This window comes from Mustela lutreola, chromosome 4 (genome assembly GCF_030435805.1).
Source record: "Mustela lutreola isolate mMusLut2 chromosome 4, mMusLut2.pri, whole genome shotgun sequence".
NCBI lineage: Eukaryota > Metazoa > Chordata > Mammalia > Carnivora > Mustelidae > Mustela > Mustela lutreola.
The window spans coordinates 116,582,089-116,603,402 of record NC_081293.1 but is presented as its reverse complement, the minus strand read 5'-3'; the positions used below and the strand labels follow the sequence as shown (position 1 = coordinate 116,603,402).

Sequence of the window (21,314 nt, the reverse complement as noted above, 5' to 3'; positions counted from 1 at the left end):
AAGAAAGTGTAGCCCTGTATGGTTGCTGAAACTTCATGTGTGTGCAGGAATTGGATCAAGATGAGGCTGGGGGAGGAGGCAGAGGCAAGACCACACAGGGTCTCCAAGGTATAGTAATGTTAAAGAGCTTTGACTTCATGGAATAGTGTAGACGGCGAGTGTGTTTATACATGATGGAAAATGGGAGTGAAATGATCAGACCTGCCTCTTAGAAAGTGTATGTGCTCACAGGGGACAAGACAGATTGGAAGTCAAAGACAGGCATGGAGACAGGGACCAGAAAGGAGCTGGCCAGGGTTACAGGCTCATTTCCATCTTCATTGGCACACAGTTGATAGCCATGAAGACCACTAAAATCATCCCATTGTCATTCCTGGCACCCATTTTTTCCTGTCTCAGACACACATGATCCTAAATATAAACATAGTTAATTTTGTATAATTGTCGAATAGTTTTCACTTTTCCAGAGACTCCAACCTTGGTCATATAGCTACAGGATTAATAATCGCATTATACAAGTGGGATAAAATTTCTTGCCAACTATGTTTAACATAGTTTGCTTTTTTACACATTTGATCCTAAACGAACACACATGCCTGTATTTTGGCAAAAATCTCTGTGTATTGGCACCGCAATATAGCAAGTCTGAATCTAAATAAAAAACAGTAAAATAAGCTTCATATACTCACTGTGAGTGTTGGACAGTCAGAGACGTTCAGCTCTTGCAGATTTCTACAGAGGCCTAAATCAAACAAGTTAAACATCATTAAACAACATAGCGCAAATGTTTAAACTTAAAATTTTCCTTCCTACATTCAATGCGATGTATTCATTAGAAAACAAACAAAAACCTTGGCAAGTAATTTGTTCTAAGTATATGGTTCCTTTTCCCAGAAAAGCAATTTCTTCTGGCTTTAAAATTAAAGTATATACACATGTTTATTATCATTTGAGGATTACAGAAGAAAGGGGGGAAAAGGAAAAATTGTTTTGGGAAAAACAGTATATACTTAGAGCTTTTAGCTGGGAAGAAAACCAACCTACTTTTTTTGTGGCATGACTTTTTGTTCATTTTTTGGTTTTTGTTTTCTTTTATCATTTTATTGTAAAAATTTTCAAACACAGAAAAGTTGAAAGACTTGAAGAGTTGTATAGTGCATATATACCCACTACACTTCCACTGTATTTGCTTTATCACATATTCACCTGTACATCCATCTTTCTATCCATCCTTCAACCATCTTATTTTTAATGCATTTTAAAGTAAGTTGCAGACATCAGCACACATTCCCCTCATACATCAGCATGGACATTATAAATAATTCAGGATGCATACTACTTAACAAAATATTTATAATTTGTATAAATGAGATTTATACAATTTACAGTGAATTGCAGAGAAGAACACAAAGGATCAGAGAGGTCAAGTGCCTGATTAAGTCTGGAACCAGAGGGAACCGCACGGTTGGTGCACGAATTACCTACTCTCAAGTAACAATTCTATAAAAATATTATAGAATTGGTGGTCTCGGGGAAGTTGACACATGTACAGAAAGACCTAGATAGCAGAGAGTTACACAGTCCACACTCGGGTCTAGACAGACAGGAAGTAAAACTCCAAATCTGAGACAGAGAAGAAGGATCTGAGGGAGAGGAAACAAAAGAGTAAAGGGGAGGAATGCATGAGATAAAGAGGGAGAAATCAGTCTAGGTGGGGAAGACCCCATCAGGCAGGAAGACTCCAGGCAAGGGGGTGATGATCTTGCATTCACACTGCCACAATGAATAGAAAATACATCTGTTGCTCATAACCACTTAGCCCCACAGTAATAACAACAACAATGTTACTCATTATAAACCGATTTTGAACATCTCTTCCTCTTCCAAGAATGGACTGTGTCCTAAGTAATAAATGCAAACCAAAATCACTCTCAGAATTTAAAAATGAAAGCAGTGCTTTACAGTGTGCAAATCTTAGAAGAGACTAGTAATACCTGTTAAGGCAGAAAATAGATTCTGAAAACAATGTAATAACTAAACTGATGATATTAATATTTTTATAGAATTGTTACTTGAGAGTAGGTAATTCGTGCATTCAACAAATATTTATTGAGAACTTGCTGTGTGTCAGGAACTCTGCAAGTGCCAAAATACAGCAGTAAATAAAAAAGACAAAAATTCCTGCCCTTGGGGAGTTCACATCCTAGGTGGGGGAGACTGATGGTAAACAAAAGAAGTATAATATCTACTTGGACAGATGGTGATAGGTACAATGGAGAAAAATAAGATAAAAAAGAGAGTAAAACAAAATTAAAAAGAGAGTAGAGAGTGGCTAGGAAGTGGAAAAGGTGCCACTTTAAATACAGTCCTCGGAAAAAGGCTTTGCTGAGGTGACATTTGAGCCAAAATATGCAAGACTTGACAAGGACAGGGCAGTATACTTTGGGCATTTCTGGATCTCACATTCATTGTGGTTGGATAATTGGGAGATAGTCCAGGAAAGAAAAAAAATGAGCTGGGGAGGACAACCACTGGAGATCTACTCTTTTTTTTTCCCCCCCCTGCATGTCTCAAGGCTATAAAGAATCCCTTGATTGTCTTGAATCCAATGTGCTGATACATTACATGTTTCAGTTTTCCTAACGCTAAGCCCCTAGCACTGTGGGGTACTTCCCGAGGACCTGGCACTGATAAGCATCTTCTGCCCATGAGCCTGTTTCATTTTCCTGACAATACTACACCACGTCCTCAGCCCCATTTTACAGATAACTGAAGATGAGGTTAAATAACTAGCCTGAGGTCACACAGTTCTTTTGTTTTTAAGATTTTATTTATTTATTTGTCAGAGAAAGAGAGAGAGAGAGAGACTGTGTGTGTGTGTGTGTGTGTGTGTACAGGCAGGGGGAGCTGCAGGCAGAGGGAGAAGCAGCCTCTCCACTGAGCAGGGAGCCTGATGCAGGACTTGATCCCAAGACTCTGGGATCATGACCTAAGCTGAAGGCAGACACTTAACTGACGAGCCACCCAGGTGCACCATGTGACTATGTGACTGTGAGGTCACATAGTTAAGAGAGTAGGAAAGTCTTCATTGAGCTCAGGGCCCAAACCTTTAGCCACCGAACCAGGTAAGTGGGAGGGCCCACTACACCACCGTTCAGAATGTGCCTTTATTAATTGCAATGTCTTGGCTTTAAAAAAAAAAAAAAAAAAACTTACTGTGGCGATCATTTCATAATACATACAAATATCCAATCATCATGTTATACATCTGAAACATAATGTTATACATCAATTATACTATAATAAAATATATATAAAGAAAATAAATGTTGTTTTGTTTTGAAGCTGCTGTTAATGACACAACACTCACAATGGTTCTTCATGTATTTTTTTCTCTTGCAACTTAGGGCCTCCCACCATACCTCAGCTGGGTCTCTTTGTTCTGAACCGCATTAGTTAAGATTGCCCAAGCTTGGATTTCAAAGGAATACTTTCATTGTTCCGCCTGTCACACCAAGTAATTGGGACCAGCTGGATGTCAGGATGCGTGTGGTTACCGTGGTGATCCTGCTCTTCTTTTGTAAAGCCGTGGAGCTCCGCAAGCCAAGCCCGAGGGCCCGAGCCAATCATGGCCGGGCCGGCGGCAGCAGGAGAGGCTCCAGCCCGGTCAAACGCTACGCACCAGGCCTCCCCTGCGAAGTCTACACGTATCTCCACGAGAAATACTTAGACTGTCAAGAGAGAAGACTAGTTTACGTGCTGCCCGACTGGCCTCAGGACTTGCTGCACATGCTGTTAGCGAGAAACAAGATCCGCATACTGAAGAACAAGATGTTTTCCAAGTTTAAAAGGCTGAAGAGCCTGGATCTGCAACAGAACGAGATCTCCAAAATTGAGGGCGACGCTTTCTTTGGTTTAAACAAACTGACTACTCTCCTCTTGCAGCACAACCAGATCAAAGTCTTGACGGAGGAGGTGTTCATTTACACGCCTCTCCTGAGCTACCTGCGTCTTTACGACAACCCCTGGCACTGTACTTGCGAGATGGAAACGCTTATTTCCATGTTGCAGATTCCAAGAAACCGGAATCTGGGGAACTACGCCAAGTGCGAAAGCCCCCAAGAACTGAAAAACAAAAAACTGAGGCAGCTAAAACCTGAACAGTTATGCAGCGAAGAAGAAAGCGAACGGTTAGACCCGAGACCCCAAGTGTCCGGGAGACCCCCAGTCATCAAGCCTGAGGTGGATTCTTCTCTTTGCTACAATTACGTGTTTCCCATCCAAACGCTGGACTGCAAACGGAAAGGTTTGTAAGTTTCTTGGTTTTTCCTTTTCATGGTTGATTACAAATGCTCTTTGAATCTGAGAACCCTCCCTCCACTCTGCCGCGCGCGTTGTGATTCCACCTGAGGACTTTCCCCAGTGACAATGGAATCTACTGCAAGCTTTTCTCAGGTTCAGACTCAACGTGGTTGGTGGTCTGGGGGACAGCAGAGGAGGACAGGAGCTATGCTCAGGAAGGGTAGCCAGTTGGATCCTACTCTTGCTAATCAGAAGCTGTGGCTGTCAAGAACCCCCTTTTATCTTAAATCACTACATAATATAATTTATGTAAACAAGTGGGTATAAAAACACATCCAAATGCTGCCTATCTAATGTGACTTAAATCGAAGACATGGTGTGCCTCTGTGGGGAAAGTACCTCAAGGGAAAACACACGTGAAAGAGGACAGGTGGGAGCACTGTGGAGGGAAGCGGAGTGAGCACACAGCGTACTACCAAGACACTGGTCTTGAGGTTTTAATAAACGCTTGCTAACATCCTGTATCTTTATTGTTCCCAAATTAAAACCTAAAAATATTGAAAGAGCTAAGTTGGAAGTAGTTAATCCAAGAATTATGAGGCTAAGGAAATCTTTCCAGAGTATTTACTACTTCCTGAAAAATCATTGCTGACTTTTACCGCCTACACAGTCTTGGTCTGATACTGAGGAGGGTCTGCGTGTGCAGGATTAATTCACAAAATAAGAAAATGGGAAATTTTAGTGATGCTCCTGACAGGCTAGTGAAGACGTTCTCAAAGTGTGGTCTGGGAACTGCTAATCCACTCTAGGATAACGTGCCATGGGACAGTGTGTGTTTCATTTCTGGCATGAATTAATGACTTATTCATAATATTCAACTAAAGCTAGATGTCATTGGGTTAGGGTCCTACCAGAACATGGTACCATTCTTTCCACTTATTTTAGGAGGTTTTGCTTTGTTTAGTTTCTTTGAGAACAGAAAGAGGGGGTTAAGAACAACGCAGAGACTGTGGCTCCTTTCAGGGGAACCATAGGCAGGAATTTGTTGACGCTGAAGAAGCAGGCAACCTGAATGAGGAGAAAACGTGTTCATTTATCAGCAAAGAAGTGCTCAAGCCTTAGCCTCTCTCTCAGACCCAGAAGGGCACCTGGTTAGAGCACACCCAGGGCCATGGGACATGGAAAGGTGTGCTTGCTACAACACCCTGTGAAATGTACATGAGCTGAGGCCATGGGAGAACAAGCCCGGCATCATCACCGTGGAGATGCCATTCCAGGATCCTCTGAGTTTGAGAGAAAGCGCTCATTCACTGAACACCTACTGTTCTTCAGGTACCCCACACACATGCTGCCCACAGCTTCCAGGAAAGTAGTGGGATCCCCATTTACAGCTGGGAGAAATGAAGCTCAGGAAGGGTTCCATCATTTGGTTGATGGTAAGCAGCAAAGTGAAGATTCGAACCTTGGTCTGCCTCATCCTGCCATCTTCCTTAATCTGACCATGCTCAAACAAAAAGCTGCCTCAACAATGGAAGCTTTAAGGAATTCCAGAGAAGTCAGTCCACGCTGTTTCTCTGCAGCCAGATTAGGTGGAATTTCCCTGATGTTGTTACAGTGAGTACTTAGTGTTTCATCCTGAAGAGCATGTGTTACTCAGAGTGCCTTTGTGATGCTTAGATTAAAAACTAAATTATCTATTTAAAAACCTAATACAAAGCTGCTAATCCTAGACTTGGTTTAGAAAAATACCTCGGTATAGCTGAAGCTCTCCCCTCAAGCTAAAGTTAATTTGCACTTGCTGCAACAGGTGATAAAGAGAAAATACGTAGACTTAGGTTCATTGATTATCTGAGAAAAATGCCGTCAACACAAAAGTAAAGATTTCTACAGCTAGATTACACCGTAAATTAAGGATAATGTGGACGCATCTGGGAGGCTCAGCTGGGTAGGCATTGAATCTCAGGGTTGTGAGTTCAAGCCCCGTGTTGGACTCCACGCTGGGTGTGGAGCCTAGTTTAAAAGAAAAAAAAAAAAATTTAAGTGACAGGAAATGGCTTCCATTTTTACAGCTTGTCTGCTCTTGGGCCATTTCCCTCCACAATGAGCCTAGTTCTGCCCTTGTCTTGTTTTCTCATTTTCTTTTGGCAAACATCAACTTATAAAGACAGATACTTTTAAAATTTTTTTCTTTCCTCAACTTACTGTTGTCTAAACACAACCTTCCAGATATGCCCCATAAATTTGGGGTGCAGATAATGCCCCTTGTTTTAAAATACTTGTATTATTTACTGGAAACAATGTAAAGTTTCCTGGAATACACATTTTGTATATATAACAATACTGGCTTGTCCATGAAAGGTCAACTTCCTCCAGATGTTAATGACTACATAAATCCAAGCATAGACCTCTTATTACAAAATGAAGGGTAGTTTTGTCTTTCAATATCAGTATAGATTGTTTCACTATGGTTGATATAAATATTGATTCAGTTGGTTGTTTCTTTTTCATCATGGTGTATTGTTGATTCCCATAAGTTTAAAGGCAGTGGTTATGTCTTAAACCTCCTTCCAGGTACTGCCTAGCACAGGGCCATATGCTTTAGATGGATTGATAATAACTGAGCTGCTTTCTTTGCTCCTGCAAAAGCAATAGTTTAAGCAAACTTTAAAAATAAAAATACATAGAATTAAAAATCATGACTAGAATTCAAGTATGACAATCTGAATTCAATCTACTCTCATTTGCCTTATTCCGTTCTATAAATAGATAACAAATGTCAAATACTCAGAATCCCTGCCAAACTGTAGTAATACTTTTGCTTATGTTCCACATGTTCGATCTAGAAGCCTAAGACATGCTAGCAAGAGTAGAACTAGCAGTGGCATTAATTAGTGGTATTAACTGTCAACTAAATGCTCCGTGTGCCTCAGACATAGTAGTTCACATGCATTATGTAATTTACTCCTCATAACCCTCAAAGAGCAGTATGGTACTATTACCCTCATAAAGGAGGACACTGAGGTGACAGAAGCTAAGTTACCCTTCTAAGGTCACACAGGCAGTCCCCAGGCCATTGTGTCATCTCTTCCTTCAAGATCCTAGGCACATCTACTAACCAAGAAAAATGTAGAAAAGCTTTCTGGGGGCTTTCTCCCAGTACTGACTTTCCTCTTAGGCTCTGTATAATATACCCCGTTCAGGAAGATACACAGGAAACCCAAATACAGATTTCCCCAACATAGGAGTTGTGCCTTTCCTGGCCGGCAGATGATGAGTCAGATGGTGTATATAGGGTCCCCAATATGTGCCAGTTTGACCACACAGACCTCAAAGATCACAGACCTCAAAGATCACTAATTTTGCTTTAAACGTTGGACAGTAGGAAAAAGAAATAATAGCTTTATTCACTGGGGGACAGGCACTTGGCCAACAAAACTTAGTCTTTCAAAGGGAATAAATGTGAGATTAGTTGAAAGTCGTGTTTATGCCATATTGAGGTAAATGGATTTGCCAAAAATACATGAAAGTGAGAGCTGAAAACTGCCTTTCAGCTTCACATTTACCAGAATAATTTGTAATTTTTAAGGATTCATTTTACTTCTAAGATTAGGGCCAGGGAGAATTATGCAGGTAAATTGCTCTCAGCTGTCTCTGAAGTTAATTTCACTACTAGTTTGAACAATAATTAGTAAGTTTTTATTTGTAAAATCAGAGTCATTAGTGGCTCCTTGCCTACTGCTACTGAGCCTTCAGGGCAGTTCTGACATTGCTGACAACTAAGATAGCACACTAAATGGGAAATTACATGGAGAACATTTTCCAATTTATTCCTCAAACTCAGCAGGTTTTGGTTGGGGAGGGGTAAGGTTAGTCAAGGGTGGTAACAGAGTAAATGAAGTCTTTTTTGAATGTGCACCAGGAATTTTAAGTAGCAGCAAATAACTACATGGTGCCTGGTCTAGAAATGGGGCATTGACCAAACTTGACTTGTGGCCTGGAGAAATTTGTATTTATTCAATCTTTTTTTTTTTTTTTTAAGATTTTATTTATTTATTTGACAGAGAGAGACACAGCCAGAGAGGGAACACAAGCAGGGGGAGTGGGAGAAGGAGAAGCAGGCTTCTGGCTGAGCAGGGAGCCCAAAGCGGGGCTCCATCTCAGGACCCTAGGATCATGACCTGAGCAAAGGCAGACACTTAAGGACTGAGTCACCCTGGCACCATTGTATTTATATAATCTTTATCAAAGACACACACACTTAGCATCAATATTTGTAATTCTCATTCAAGTTTAAGATAAAAGAACTAAAAAACTTTTTATCCATCAGTACTACAAGTAAGATTTTTCCATGTTTTTCTAAGCATACCAGTAAAGGCTTTGGGTTGCATTTCCTGGTTTTACTTGTGGATCCTATTTTTACCCTATTCTTAACTGCTGACAATGCCAAAGTTGGTTCTGCAATTCATAGTCCCTTTCCAGCATCCACAGGCCTGTCACATTTGCTTAAGCTGGGTTTCAGGGAGTTCTCATAAACATTTTTTTCTACCCATTAATTTGTGGTTTACCCACTTCAGCTTGTCATACAGTGGTTGCTTGGGAGGTCTCTGTCATCCACCCTATGTCCAACCTAGCAGATGTGGGTTCAGCAAGCAAGTCCTAATAAACAGACTGTTTTTCAGAACCTATGAGATACTTGTTGTGGTGGCAAGGAAGACCAATAGTCCTTAATGGCTTTCCTGGACCTTAATGAGGACTTGAGCTTTTATTCATAGTAAGATGGGAACAACTGGAGGATTCTACCATCTGGAGGATTGGAAGCCATCTGGGAAAACGACATGATCTATGTTTTGACTGTATCACTGTATCACATGGGTTTAGGACACTTTGGGGATAATCCAGACAAGAGCTGATAGTGGCATAGACCAATATGGCAGCAGTGGAAGTAATAAGAAGCGGTGAGATCCTGTGTATTGAGAAATAAAACTCTATTCTGCTTCTGAAAGCTTTCAAGAAGATGCCACAGACATTTTCAATAATTATTCCAAACATTTAATGTCAAAAAATTATTTCTTTGATCTGTCTTCAGTTGTGTCCATGGTTTTTAATTATTGCTGAGATCTCCATCTCCTTGTTTACATGTAGAACCCAAGAGAATATAGCTTTCCAGTTAGGGTCTCGATAATCATAAAGGAAGGATCACCTCACTGTTGCAACATCATAATAAGTTCAAGTCTTAAAATCTTTCACCTTTCAATATATTGGCAGACACTACTTGGGCTCTCTGTCTGTCAAATAAATAAATAAAATATATTTTATTATATATATATATAATATATTATATATTGGCAGACAAAATTCTAGATCAAACAGAACCATGCCTTACCAAAGAAAAAAAGTAAGAGAACTCCCTAATTTTTTAAAAAAGAATTATTTATTTATTTATTTGACAGACAGATCACAAGTAGGCAGAGAGACAGGCAGAGAGAGAGGAGGAAGCAGGCTCCCTGCTGAGCAGAGAGAGCCCCGATGCGGGGCTCGATCCCAGGACCCTGGATCATGACCTGAGCCGAAGGCAGAGGCTTTAACCCACTGCGCCACCCAGGCGCCCCAAGAGCTCCCTATTTTAAAGGCATTTTTATTACAAGAGTCCTTAGTATCCTTAAATCATTTAACTCAACATTTAATTAGTTGTTATTATTTACAATGTATTATCTGTTGCTGACTATGATAAACTACCCTAGAACTTTGTGGCTTGAAAAAACACACATTTATTACCTCACAGTTTCTGTGGGTCAAGAAACCAGACATGGCTTGGCTGGGTCCTCTGCTTCCAGATCTTTCACAAGGCTGCCATCAGTGTATTGACCAGGACTGATACCTGTGGTCTCATCTGAAGGTTCATCTGAGAAAGACTCAGCTTCCAAGCCCATACTACTCCTGGCAGAATTTAGTTCCTCAAGGGTTGTTGGACTGAGGGTCCGAGTTTCTTGTGGGCTGTTTGCCAGAGGGCACCCTTAATTTCTGGCCACATAGGTCTCTCCAGCATGACTGCTTATTTCATCAAAGTCAGTAGAAGAGAGTCTGCTAGCAAAATGAAATACCAAGTGCCAGTTTAGAAGCTGTCTCCCACATATCATTGTTTATTTGGGATATATTAGGTATTGTCCTAGGCCTCCACCATGAAGGGACAAAAATGAAAGCAATCAGTAAAATGTATACGTGTCTGATGGAATGACTTACCATTGAGGAAAAGGTAGTATTAATTTTATTGCCCAGTTGAAAATTTTGAGATGTCATTTTTTTAAAGATTTTATTTATTTATTTGACAGAGAGAAATCACAAGTAGATGGAGAGGCAGGCAGAGAGAGAAAGAGGGGGATGCAGGCTCCCTGCTGAGCAGAGAGCCCGATGTGGGGCTCGATCCCAGGGTCCTGGGATCATGACCTGAGCCGAAGGCAGAGGCCTAACCCACTGAGCCACCCAGGCGCCCCGAGATGTCATTTTAAATATAGAGCTAGGAAGGTCTCATGGCCACCCCAGTTATACTGACTCCACCTCACTTGTCCCTAATTCCAACTTTACCCTTTGCCAACCTTGATAATTCTAAGGCAGATGGAACAGTATAAACAAGGCAGGAAGTTACCAGGAATAGGTGGCAGAGCATAGTGGATAGAAGTATATATTCTGAAGCTAGCATGTCTATTTATATCCTAGGGCTATGGGAAAATCGTGCCTCAGTTTCCTCATCTGTAAAATAAGAATGAATAATAAGAGTACTTAGCCCATAGTGTTCTTGTCACTTAATACTTGTTAGACGCCTAGAACAGTTCCTGCACATAAAGATTAAGATACTGAGATCCCATCAAGAAAGAGAGAGCAAATTTAGCAATAATGAGGATGCTAAAGAAGGAACTACCAATACTATTCCATTTAGGACCATGGATTCTGAGTATTAAAAGAGGGAAAAAATAAGCCTGAGCCTTTATGAAAGTAAATATATTATGGGATAGGTCCTAAATAACAGAGGTGGTGTTGTGGTGTTTTTTGGTTTTGTTTTTTTGTTTTGTTTTTTTACTATTTAAAAAAAAATTATCAACAATTATTCTGTACCAAAAAAGGACATTATGGATAAATGGATACCACCTATTATAAGTGTATTTTACTATAGCCAGTTCAACAAATTTTATTCAGAAAGCCTTTGGACCATGTTATTTCTCAGGTGTCAGTTAATCTGGACATTTTATTGCTTCTAATTTTCTTTTGTGGTAGCAGGTATGTGTCTCTTCAAGTTTTCACCTTCCCTACTTAAAATTAAATAAAACCTTAGAGTATTTTGCTAAAGATTGATAGAAAGGACAAATATTACACTGAAACATACTGTAATCACTATATTTTTTAAAGGCACGATTTAAAGAGAAAAATAGTAGAGACAAATTAGGTGAACCCTATTTTCCTATTCAGCTGTGAAAAAGAAACTGGACTCTTCTTCCATGAGGCTTTTTCTATAGTAGTAGTTACAACAATACTGTTGTTGTTCCTGAGGAATCCAGGCATCTTGGAGTAGTGGTGTATAAACTAAATCACAAGGATTCTGGGGATACGTGGTGATGAGGAAGCAGAGGCTACAAGTCAAGACTATGCTTTCTCAAATTGTAGCACCCAAGGAGCAGCAATAAGAGAGCAGCTTGAGGACCATCAAGGTGAAAAACTTTTTGTTCTTTTTTTAGGGTGGAGAGACCTGAGCTTTTTTTGTTGGCAGAAGGAATCCAAGGAGAGGGATGAAATGAAAATATAACAAAAAGGCAATAATTAATAGTGAAAGCTCCTAGGGCAAGTGGTAAGCCATTGGTAGAGGACACACATATAGTGGTGTGATTGGCTTCATTTCCTTTTAGCCTTCTTCCCCCCCCCCGCCAAAGCATCCCAGGTGCTTCTAACAGAGAGCCAGCAGTGAACCCCAGTGCCTCACCTGATACCTGCTATCCTCTTAATTTCTTGCCACCACCTTAAAGACATTTCTCTGAACAACTCAGCAAGGAGTGATATCCATTCCTCTGCGTGTGATGCACCTGATCCAAAGGGCTTTGGTGGAGTTAGCACATCCTAAGTCTTATTCTTTGGCTTTAGATAATTCCATTCCCCTTTAAGAGCCCACTCTTCAACCACAGGTGGAAGAGCGACAGAGAATATGGGTTGAGGGGAAACCTCAATAACCAGAATGTTACTAATTTTTCCAGAGCTGAAGAAAGTTCCAAACAACATCCCTCCTGATATTGTTAAACTTGACTTGTCATACAATAAAATCAACCAACTTCGACCCAAGGAGTTTGAAGATGTTCATGAGCTAAAAAAATTAAACCTCAGCAGCAATGGCATTGAATTCATAGATCCTGGTAAGTTCCATAGAATAGCCTTTGAAATGGGTGATGGGTATTCTTTGATTCTTTTTTCTAATGACAACATTTGTAGTAAGTGCGATTTATTTTTTTAAGCTAAATAATGAAAAGTTTAAATTAAACATGATGCCTAAATTAGAACTTGTTTGGCATGCTGAAAAATATTTACCAAAATGTTGCTTTATGAAGGTTATAATGTTATATATTACTAAGCAACAGTTATTTAGTTGTCCAAGTAAAAGTATTGTTTGTAGAATACATTTTAAAAATAAGAATATATGGTCAGTGATATGTTAAACATGTAGTGATTTTTGAAGGGAAGTTCAGATTTGTCATTTTCTTTGCTATCCATTAAGTCCCAACTTGTTTAAGGCAAGACTTTAATGACTTATTTATAGTGAACTTGAGGGGATGAGGCACCCACGTGGCTTAGTCAGTTAAGTGTCAACCTTCACCTCAGGTCATGATCCCAGGGTCCTGGGGACTGAGCCCCAGGTCCAGCTCCATGCTCAGCAGAGAGCCTGCTTCTCCCTCTCCCTTGGACCCTTTCTGTGCCCCCCAACCACTCATGCTCTCTCTTTCTCTCAAATAAACAAATAAAATCTTTAAAAAATCAATAAATAAACTTGAGGGGTGCCTGGCTGGCTCATTCAGTGGATTGTGCAACTCTTGACCTCGGATCATGAGTTCAATCCCCACATTGGGTGTAAAGATCACTAAAAAAATAAAACTTTAAAAAAAGGTCTGCCTTCGGCTTAGGTCATGATCCCAGGGTCCTGGGATGGAGCCCTTCATCGGGCCCTCTGCTCAGGGGAAGTCTGCTTCTCCCCCTGCCCCTGCCCATGTTCTCTTGCTCTCTTTCTCTCAAATGAATACATAAAAAAATAATTTTTAAAACCTTTAAAAAATTAAAGTAAACTTGAAACAATCTGCTAAGCACCAAGCTCATAAATTAAGATAAAATGTGCTCAAGCCAGAGCCAGATGTATTTTATCTAATGCTAGATCCAGATTAATTCTCTTTTTCCAACCTTCAAATCTTCTCCCATTTGCTAATAGGAAACAAAGCCTCTGGAGAAAACAAACATGGTACATTATATAAACATAATGGATTTGGAAAGAACTGAGAATTACTGCCATTTTGATCTGATTTGTAATATACATGCCTTCATAGTGCTACTTCAGTTTGAAAAATCCCATCTATAAGAATTATTTTAATACTATTTATAATGCAATGTTAATATCATAAATATCTTCAGTTCAATTGTTACTTCAGTTCAATTGTTACTGGTAACTTAATACGATGAATAGAACAGTAGGATTTTAACATTGTAGAAAGTGCAAGTTGAGACTGAATGTTCCGGAGCTACAAGGGCATATTTTAGTGTTAATAACATCTTTTTAAAAAATATTAAGAAATGATCATTTAAAATTTTCCCATGATGACAGCAATTATGCTACACTTACATCTTGGCCTGTATAGATGGCATAAACTTGGGGGTATCTTTAAACTATGAGATCAAAAGCAAGTTTCATTTCACAGTGAATAAGACTACAACAGAGGCATTCTTCTCCCAGTTGAAGCGTCGTCACGTTAGTGTGGAGGTCAATCCCTGGCAGCCACAAAGCTAGGCCACAAAGCTAGGCCATAGGGGGAAGAATCTGGAGGTGGAGACCCTCCTCTCTTGCTGCATGAGAACCAAAGAGCTTCGAGACCGAGCATGTAAGCAAGTAAGCCCGGGGCCCTGGGCTTACACCCATCAAAAGTATCCAAGCAATTGGGTTTTAGAGTTACCTCTAAAAGAAACTAAAATGTTTGTTATTCTATGGCCTAAGTTAAATTTATTAAAGTGGTGAGGAATGGTACAACAATATCTTCATTATAATGGGAGCACAGTCTGTAAAACTAGAGAAAAATGAGAAAACAATGCAAAGATAGGTAATAGTGCAAAATGGATTTGTTTTATTTCTAGTGATATTTTTCCCTCATCAGTTAAGAAATTGCCAAAATTCCAAGGATTCCTTTACCATCCTTGAGATCTCCGGAAGTCCTCTCACACTCGTCTACCTGGTGTGTTTTCCTTGCTGACCCACAAGGTGACCTTGTTACCAGCAGTAGTATTCTTTTTTCTCCTTTGCTCAATTCAGTCCCAGGAGAGTATTTTCTACATTAACAAATATGTGTTGAACACCTACCAAATGTCAACCACTTTCCTGGAACAAAAAGTATCTCAGCTCTTCAATAAGTCAAAATGACCTAAAGAGGTTTTGAAATAAAAGACCTTGAAGGCGCCTAGCTGGCTGCAGTGTGCAACTCGATGTCAGTATTGTAGAGTTCAAGCCCCGTGTTGAGCAAGAAGCCTACTTATTTTTTTAAAAAATGCTAAGATTAAAGACCTTCTTTATTTCAGGACCAATGAGATGAAACAGTACCAAAGTAAACTTAGTTAACTACTTTGTTGGTAGATACACACAAATGCCATGAGATTTACTGGTTTTTTGTTTTAAGATTTCACTTATTTATTTATTTATTTGACAGACAGAGATCACAAGTAGGCAGAGAGGCAGGCAGAGAGAGAGGAAGGGAAGCAGGCTCCCTGCTGAGCAGAGAGCCAGATGCGGGGCTCAATCCCAGGACCCTGGGATCATGACCTGAGCTGAAGGCAGAGGCTTTAAACCACTGAGCCACCCAGGCGCCCCAGATTTACTGGTTTTAAAAGGTGTGAAATAACTATCTCATGAAATGCCAGACTTTGTTGCAGAAGAGAGAAAGAAGACACCCTATTGGGGCTTGAGCTCCTTTAACAAACAGGTGAAATCCACCTTTCCCAAGTACTTAAATACGTAGGATTTAAGTAAAAACTACAGCACTTAAAAAAAAAAAAATCTAGGAATGTTCTCACATGCTTTCAGTCTGAGGGCTGACTTGTTTTGAGGAAAGTAAATTTTGAGATTGTTGGTTCTCAGAATGTTAGCAAATAGGGGGAAAAAATGCGGTGTCTTCAAAACTGTCATTGCAAGGGCTGACCTTTTACTCCTCCCCAGCCGCCTGCCCGTTCCTAACCCTCCCATCCAAGCTATTGCTTTTGCACCAAAATAGAAAGAATTCTTTTTAAAGGAAATTATGAGTTTTGTCTGAAAACAAATGATATGAAAATGGCTCATGGTATTGGTATTAGAGCACATTTTCCAAACTCAAAATAAGGGCATTGTTGTATGCCCTGGGTATTTTAAAACAGTAATGAGAAAATGCTTGAAATAGGAACAAAATATTTGAAATCAAAGTTGACCAGTAAGTTCCAGGGTTAGTCTACATCAACTGAAATAGGGATAATCTAGGTTTAGATTTCTTTTTTATTCCTGGAGGGGGAGAAGAAAGAGGTTTTTCTTGTCTTATTTTTGTGTTAAATGTTTAATATTTGTTAATTAACCACCCTCCAGCAGAATTAAATACATATGGATTCAAAGTGGACAGCTCCCATAGTTTGCCAAAACACAACCAGATGTTTTCAAAATGTTGATAAAAACGGTTTCATTTTGGACTCTACGGGGATATAATTCCCTCCCTCTAAACAGAGAAAGGGCTGTTTTCACAGCATTTTGAGTTTGCTGATATCCCAGGAACTGTCAAATCATCACCATACACATTTTTTCATTGTTTATGCACTAATGTCTTGCATTTGAAATATTTTCCTAATTCATGCTTTTTTGTGTGGCATCTTTGCAGTGAGTATTTTCAAAAATGCAGTTGAGACCAAAATACATTTTTTAGAAAGCTAACATAAAACTGATTTTTCAAATAAAATAATGTATTCTAGTCAACTAAATCCAGGAAAAAGCTTTGTGTGAGTAAAAACATGCTTCAGAATTTTGCATTTAGACATGTATATGCTGTTAGAAAAATATAATGAAAACCAGAATTTCCCAACACAGAAATTCTCTCCACAAAGGTAGTTGTGGTGGGGGGAGCTGGAGCTTTTATTGTTGAATAAGCATCCAGCTGGAATGTAATGCACTGTGCAAGAAATCGTCTGAGAAATTGTAAAGACAGAAATCTTCCCCTTTTATATAGCCAAGCAGACAACCCTAGTGAATAACTAGTCCTTAAGTGAGAGGACTTGACAGCATTATTTGTCATACATGGCGCCTCTCACTTTATCTGGTAATTGAGGTGACCAATTGGCTTTATCCAGAGAAAATCAACCTCCATCTCTATATGAAGAGGTAGTTTTGCAACTGGGAAGGAGCAAGGGCCCTCAGGTCCGCAGGAAGGGGAAGACAGGGCTGCTATCACCCTTGATGTTTACATTTCAGAGATGGCTCTCCAGTCCCTGGGAAAGACATTCCTGGCTCGTAAAGTTGAGGGAAGCCCTAGTCTTGTAAAGGATATGTATGCATTTCAAAGAGAGTGCAAAGTACTTAAAATTGCAAGTTTTCTGAAGTAAACTCAGAGAAAAAGAAGAGGAGGGCAGTCTTTTTCTTCGTTTTACACCAGGCGAATTAAGTCTCTTACTTTTTTGTGTTTGTCCTGATAATATGCCCTATGGTTGGATGAGACCCAGCTACCCGTCTCGTTAATAAATATTTTCTGTTTCTAGCCGCCTTTTTAGGACTCACACATTTAGAAGAGTTAGATTTATCCAACAACAGTCTACAAAACTTTGACTATGGAGTACTAGAAGACTTATATTTTCTGAAACTCTTATGGCTCCGAGACAATCCTTGGAGATGTGACTATAATATCCACTACCTCTACTACTGGTTAAAGCATCACTACAATGTCCACTACAATGGCCTGGAATGCAAAATGCCTGAAGAGTACAAAGGGTGGTTCGTGGGGAAATATATTCGCACTTACTTCGAAGAATGCCCCAAAGACAAATTACCAGCATACCCTGAAACATTTGACCAGGATACGGAAGAGGACGCATGGGAAAGAATACATAGGGATCACGCAGCAAAGAAGCAAAGCGTGAGGATCACTATACTGGGATAACTATACTGGGATAAGCAGAAATTGTTCTGCTTCCAGCAAGTGCTGTATTTGCTCCTCCGGTGTCAGAAAACCACATGTTTACATTGGGATGACCTGTGTTGCCTGTTGACGCCGGGTTATCCAGCTAAGGGAAGGTTCCCTTTATTAGTAGGAGTATTATTATTGAGAGAATTCTAGCACTCAAGGGAATACTTTGATCCTGCTTGCCTGCCTACCTGCAGACCAGCTTTTGGTGATGATTCTGCACCAGTAAACTGCAGGAGTTGGGTCCTAATGATGGCATTGGAATTTCATAATGTCCTGTATAAATGTTTTCACTGCTTTTTGAAAATAAAAAAAAAAAAACTTGGTTCATTTTTATATGCCTTGTGATAGCTGCTTGTGCATACCTCAAGATCAAAATGAAAATATATGAACACTTAGTGATCATAAAATATCATTCTCTCCCCTCTGCCCCTCCCACTTTTTTTTTTTTTAATAAGTCAGCATGTACATAGAATAAAATTCCATTTCAGATTCCTGTGCATTCCAAAACGAGGTCCTGGTAAACCCAAATCCTCAAGTACTCTTCACTGATTCTTATAAAAAACTGTCAAGCTAGACCTGAAGGAGAATTGTCACAGGCAAATGAATAGAGAATCTGGGAATTATATTGGAGATTGGTCAGAAGATGGGACTCTGAAGAAGTTGTAGATGGTGTGAAACATGAGTAATGAAGAGGTGTAAACACTAGAGGATGTGGAAATAGCACTGATTTTTAAACAGAGCTCAGACTAGAAATCCACCTGCCACTGGGAAGGACCTGAGCCCTTCCTGCGAAGCTAATATGTCAAGCATAAAGCAAAGGATGAAATTAGAATTCAGGGTCAAGATTGGGGATGAGGCAGAAGCAAACAGGAGTCCGTGATCTCAACAACAACTGAGTAAAGAGGGGGTGTCCCAGAGAAGCCCCAGGATTTGGGTTTGCAGGTCAAAATTAGCTCACTCAGGAAAATGGATGAGCAGAAAAAGAGGAAATACCTGGAGCCTAACCCCATCAGCTAGTGTTTGGATACAGCTATACTATCAGAAAAATTTTAAAAATGATATATACATATCCTTAAAAATGACGCTTTTTCCTTTTTTATAGAAATTTCCCTTTCACACTGAGTTGAATGCATTTTCATTTTTTATATCAAGGGATTCCTTCAGAGTTTAGCAATTGGTCTTACTTGATACCTGCACAAAGCATAAAAGATGATACACGACAAATAGTATTGAGTGTTTCGTACGCACCGATTAGATGCTAGACACTGTGCTAAAAGATCTACGTATTCTATTGCTTATTCTCACAAGATCCCTCTGAGGTAGATAATATTATCTGCCTTTCCTAGATGAGGAATCCAAGGCTTAGAGTTTAGATCACTTGGACAAATTCATGGAGCTGGCAGGTGGCAGAGCCAACATTCAGGTCCACTGAAGCCTTTTCTGCTGTGCAGGAGTGCGGAGCATTCTAGAAGTTACCGTTGGCCATGACTCCCTCACATCAGAACTCGCAGAATCAGACCTCGAGAGAGGAATAGGTCCCAGAAAGGTTAAGCCTTTTTCTCCAAAACACCTATGAGGGCAGCTAGCCTTTAGTCTTTGGTGCAACTCATTTAAATCTGTACTAATACGTATAGAAAACCAAGAGAATGGGAAGCTGGAAGATTTGCTGCAGCTGGTGGTTCAGGAAATGACTGGATTGTGAGGCTCTAACCACTCTGCCCATTTTACCAGTGATTTGGGTTAGGGGTGAAAATCCTCACCTTATTCACTGTGAGGTATTAAAGGCAGCTGTTAAAACATTAATAGAGTGTTAATGTTCACCACCTCTCAGAGTAGAATATTAAGGACAGTAGACCTATTTCAGTTCTGATGGTGGAGAAAGCGTGGGTGGGAGGCTGAGGCACACAGTGCAGATACAAGGGTTCTAGAAAGAAAGGAGATGAAATCTGATTCAGAGAAAGGATCCAGTTACTCTGATTTCATTTTTGGAGGCTAGTTGGAGATTTTATTGGTTGATTTTTATATTCAGTGTCCTCTTCCAAATCTACTGGGAAGTGAAGCTCTGAAACACATTCCAATAGCAATTGATCCATACCATCCAAAAACAAGTTAGAGTTGCTAATATCTCCCAGGACCAAAATTAAAGTACATTTTTCAAAGCTTAGGATTTGCTCCTTCTCTCTATCAGAGTTATACTTTTCAGGGAAACAGAGTTGATCAATGATAGAATGAATAATTTGGTACATTTTCTTCTGCTGATTTCTTGAGAGTTGAATAACTTGCCTTTGGACCTTCTTTCTGTTCAATAGATGATGAAGGTCAGGAGATTTAAAAAATAAGTATATTTTGTGTTGGCCAAAAATATGATCATCCTGGGTGGCTCAGTGAGTTAAAGCCTCTGCCTTTGGCTCAGGTCTTGATCCCAGGGTTCTAGGATGAAGCCTGCATCGGGCTCTCTGCTCAGTGGGGAGCCTGCTTCCTCCTTTCTCTCTGCCTGCCTCTATGCCTACTTGTTTTCTCTGTCAAATAAATAAAACCTTAAAAAAAAAAAATCATCCTGAGATCTACATATTTGAGCATACATGTTTAAATATAATGAGTATTTATCCAAATACTTGCGTAATATTTTAGATAAATACTCAAGCTCTGTTTCGTTTTGTTTGTTTTAACTTTCTTACTAGTCCTCAAATTCCCTAATTGTTCTAAATTAAATAAGATTCACTGCAAGCTAAGGTCTCTTGAGTCCTAAGTCTGAGTCATCTCTGACCTAATGCCTGGTTATTTTGGAAAGATATTTAGCATTAAGGAGTTCAGATTTTTCATTTACTGACCATTCATCCTCTGGAGCTTACACCCAAGATTAATTAAATTCTGTTTCTGAGGAATCTGTTTCTCCCACTCTGGCAAATAGAAACAAGTTAGTACTGAAAATCTACTTGCCTAAATTCGATGAGACATCAAGCTCCTTTCTTCAGAAGGTGGGGGGTATTGGTGAGTGGAGGGGAAGATGTAATCTGTGACTAACAAATCAGCATCGATGCTTGAGTGAATATGAACAACAACACGAATGGGCCAGGGAGGCTGACAAATTACTTTCTAATTCTGTTCAAAATATTTCACTATTATAAGTTCTAGAAACATAAACAGGCAAAAACAGGGGTATTCACAAGTCAAAACTGCTTCTGAACTGTTCTCTTGCCTATCACTGAGTGGAGAAAAATCGCAGTCAAGTGGAGCTTCTCATCCCCAATGTATCTGTTTCACTAAAGCACAACAGCACAACTCCTGAATTTAGAAACTACTTGTGTCCCCTTGCCAAATGTTTGCTCAAGTGTTTAGCATAAACTCTGCATATTTAATTGTCACAGTATTATAGCAAGTATTTTTCTCCTCTGCCCTCATGATAAAAATTTAGAGTTAATTATATTCTGAATTTTTGCTGGCAAGGATTTTATACAACTCTTATAGTCATTCAACCAAACAGCTCAAATGATCAGCCAATATTTTATTTATTTATTTTTAACTTTTATTTATTTATTTTTAATAAACATATAATGTATTTTTATCCCCAGGGGTACAGGTCTGTGAATCGCC

General features: G+C 39.6%; 2 protein-coding genes across 3 annotated transcripts in view; one reads left to right on the top strand and one right to left on the bottom strand.

Annotated features, from left to right (window-relative positions):
* Positions 1-18,053, top strand: part of LRRC17 (leucine rich repeat containing 17) — a 31,439-nt gene extending 13,386 nt beyond the window's left edge. Inside the window, exons 2-4 of one of the 2 annotated variants that reach the window (XM_059170906.1) lie at positions 3,408-4,306; positions 12,540-12,695; positions 17,296-18,053. In XM_059170906.1, coding sequence (XP_059026889.1) covers positions 3,544-4,306; positions 12,540-12,695; positions 17,296-17,693 — 1,317 coding nt within the window. In that variant the 5' untranslated portion in view covers positions 3,408-3,543 and the 3' untranslated portion in view covers positions 17,694-18,053. The remainder of the gene's footprint in view (positions 1-3,407; positions 4,307-12,539; positions 12,696-17,295) is intronic. The other variant, XM_059170908.1, reaches the window with a different exon arrangement.
* Positions 1-21,314, bottom strand: part of FBXL13 (F-box and leucine rich repeat protein 13) — a 248,616-nt gene that overhangs the window by 112,000 nt on the left and 115,302 nt on the right. The window contains exon 10 of the mRNA XM_059170911.1: positions 690-742. Within this exon, the coding sequence (XP_059026894.1) occupies positions 690-742 (53 nt within the window). The remainder of the gene's footprint in view (positions 1-689; positions 743-21,314) is intronic.